The sequence below is a fragment of the Halictus rubicundus genome, unplaced genomic scaffold, assembly GCF_050948215.1.
Source record: "Halictus rubicundus isolate RS-2024b unplaced genomic scaffold, iyHalRubi1_principal scaffold0059, whole genome shotgun sequence".
Lineage (NCBI taxonomy): Eukaryota > Metazoa > Arthropoda > Insecta > Hymenoptera > Halictidae > Halictus > Halictus rubicundus.
This window is the reverse complement of record NW_027488600.1, coordinates 485173-488426: the sequence shown is the minus strand read 5'-3', so window position 1 is coordinate 488426 and position 3254 is coordinate 485173. Positions and strand designations below refer to the sequence as shown.

The window sequence follows — 3254 nt, the reverse complement described above, 5'->3', positions numbered from 1 at the left end:
GACGCATCGTGACTATGTACTGCTCCGCGGGTGTGATACTTTCTGAAACGTAACGCTCGAAACACCTCGTTTTGTACAATACCTTAATCGCCTTATCACTTCCTTAACCGATAAAAATAATTGATATTTCTACAGTTGCAACGGTCTTCTCGCTAGCGGCTTCACCGCTTCCTTTTTCAAAAGGAAGTTGTCCCCCTCCTCCAATCAGAATGCAGTTGCAACGACCTTCGTGCTAATAGTTTCACCACTTCCTATTTTCGTAGGAAATCAACGTCATCGTTGATACTATAATGACCCCAAGGAAGAGTATTGATCAAATTATTGCAAATGTATCGTTTATCGTCGTACGGACTCAGCGCCAATTTCATTTCGGATACCGAATACACCTGATGCTGTACGGACATTATACGATTATTGCTAACACTTTTCTCCGTATAATTATGAAGGCACTCGATATAGTCTTTGAAACTTATATCCCTAGCCGTGGCATTCGTTCTAATGCCTTTTATCTTTTTGGTTTCACAGCACGCGTCCTCGCTGTCACGCACGCGAGTCGCGTACATTTTCGAGCGAAGTATTACGAATTCCGTCATAATTTTGCCACCGTTCTCGTCCTTCATCAAACCCAGCATCTTTTTGTTCGCGATCGGAACGCCGTACACGTTGTTCTCAGCATAATTGCCCGTGTCGTATCGATTGATATCGCGTTTCAACAGCTCGTACGCGTCGTCGCAAACGATCTCGTATATCAAGCTGTCCGTGTCCGTGTAGAAAATCTTACAGTTTTCTTTTAAATTTGGATACATATAGCCATAATGAAAGTCGTACAAACAGCATTTAGATATATCCAATACGGACATGCCTATGTATACGGGTTTATAAAATTTAATATTCGTTTTTTTCAGTTGAATCGCAACGAAATCCTCCGAGAACACCGTGCAACTGTGAAAATTCGGTCTAGCTATCAATCGTTCGACACCGTGTCGACCGTCCCACCGAGAGAGTAATTTCACGATCGCGTGATTCCGAACGTTCTCCATAGTCTTTCCGAACACCGCGTTATTCATTAGCTTGAACAAATTTTTTGAAAAATCGTTGTTCGCGTTGGTGGGTAATTTAGTGTTCAAATCGATGTAGCTGCACAGCCATCGAGACTGTCGAAACTCTAAAATTCGATAAATTTTCCCTAATTTCAAACTGTGTCGCAAACTTTGCTGCAGATATCGATAATGCAGAACGTATCGCTCCTTATCGCGAAGCGTTGCCAGCAACTTCCTTTGACTCGAGCCGGCCGTCGCCTTGTCGTGACTCGGGCAAAACGGAAGATCCGCGTGAGCGTCATGAATTTCGCGCGGATACTCTAAATCCACATGCAAAATGTATCCTACGGGACTGTCGATTGGAATAGATTCAACGTTAAAATTATCTATATGCGCCCGTTCGTCCACCCAGCGAAAACCGCGGTGTGGCAGAGGTTGCGACATGGCCCAACCGTATAAATTATTAACGTCGAAATACATTAGATAGGTGGACGGCTCGCTCGAATCGTACGTCGGTAAATACTTGTTATTGGCACGCGCATACCTGTGAGAACATTGACTCAGTCCACCGCGTATTCCACGCTCCACGAACAATAGCATGTCCACGTCGGTGAACAGCTCCAGTTCGATCTTTGTCATTTTTAACATCACGTCCCACGCGAAACCGGGGAGCGTGTAATAATGCGCTGGATCGAGTTTATAGTTCTCGAGACAGTCTTCGCGGAAATTTTCAAAAACATCTGCCAGCAACAGTACGTCCAATTTTAAATACAAATCGCTGTACTGTCCCAACGTCTTTATAGCGAAACGAGACCAAACCGTATTCGCGTGAAGATAATCGGTGTCCGATATCTCGCTGGTACATAACCGATTGTAAAATGCTTCGCGCGGCGGCAATCGCTCCTCTTTTAGTTTATCGTACGACCTTTTCTCGTTAAAAGATTGAAATCGCTGTCGGAAAGATGTGCAAATTCGCCTCGTACGACGCGCAATTTACTCTTGTCCAAATACGAGGATAACTTTGTAACGGGTATATAGAAGGCCCGCGACTTCCCCGCCTAACACCGCGCCTCCCACCGCCCCACTCCCAGCGAGCGCGCCGAGACCGCGGCCGAGCACAGCCTCCCGTCGCGGCCGCGAGGTGGCCGCCGCGACGAGCCGGCTGCTCGCGAGTGGAAGTGAGCGGTGGGAAGGATAAGTAGGCCGCGAGAAGCAGCAATCGGGGCAGTTGAGGCCAGGCATGCGAGACCGAGAGTTACCGCCAAGTAAGCCCTCCGCTGTACCTCCAACCCGACCGTACCCCGTTCCTGCCGTAACCACCGTTCCCGCCGAACACCCTCGTTCCCGTATCCGAGCCTGCACCGTGCAAACGGGCAGGAATCCCTCCCCCGAGGGGCGCAAGCCTACGGGAACTCTATCCGAGCCGGCACCGTGCAAACGGGCCGGAATCCCTCCCCCGAGGGGCGCAAGCCTACGGGAAAATCGTCCGAGCCGGCACCGTGCAAACGGGCCGGAATCCCTCCCCCGAGGGGCGCAAGCCTACGGGAAAATCGTCCGAGCCGACACCGTGCAAACGGGCCGGAATCCCTCCCCCGAGGGGCGCAAGCCCGCGGGACCGTCCTGCAAACCCCTGACCGATTCCCCGACGCCGAGGCGATACCGCGCCGAGGCGATACCGACGCCGAGGCGATACCGCGCCGAGGCGATACCGACGCCGAGGCGATACCGCGCCGAGGCGATACCGCGCCGCCGCGATACCGCGCCGCCGCGATACCGCGCCGCCGCGCTACCGATCCGCCGCGATAACACCGCGATACCGCCGCCATCGAGCCACTGTAAATAACATACGGACAATAAACGAATATTTTACCCGAAAACAACTCTACAAGTTATTCCTCCTCGAGGCGCTACCGACCCCTGGCAGCCGGCTGAGTCGGCACTCCCTCCACCCCGACGGATACCCGACACAAATGGCGCCCGAACAGGGACTCGAACCCTGGACCCTTAGATTTGTGTCGGGTATCCGTCGGGGTGGAGGGAGTGCCGACTCAGCCGGCTGCCAGGGGTCGGTAGCGCCTCGAGGAGGAATAACTTGTAGAGTTGTTTTCGGGTAAAATATTCGTTTATTGTCCGTATGTTATTTACAGTGGCTCGATGGCGGCGGTATCGCGGTGTTATCGCGGCGGATCGGTAGCGCGGCGGCGCGGTATCGCG

The 3254-nt window shown here is 52.0% G+C and overlaps 1 protein-coding gene across 1 annotated transcript; it reads right to left on the bottom strand.

The window, feature by feature from the left end:
* Positions 1-251: 251 nt before the first annotated feature.
* Positions 252-1078, bottom strand: LOC143363559 (uncharacterized). Its single transcript, XM_076804126.1, has one exon. It carries the CDS (start codon positions 1065-1067, stop codon positions 252-254), a length of 816 nt encoding a protein of 271 aa, XP_076660241.1. The 5' UTR covers positions 1068-1078.
* Positions 1079-3254: the final 2176 nt, after the last annotated feature.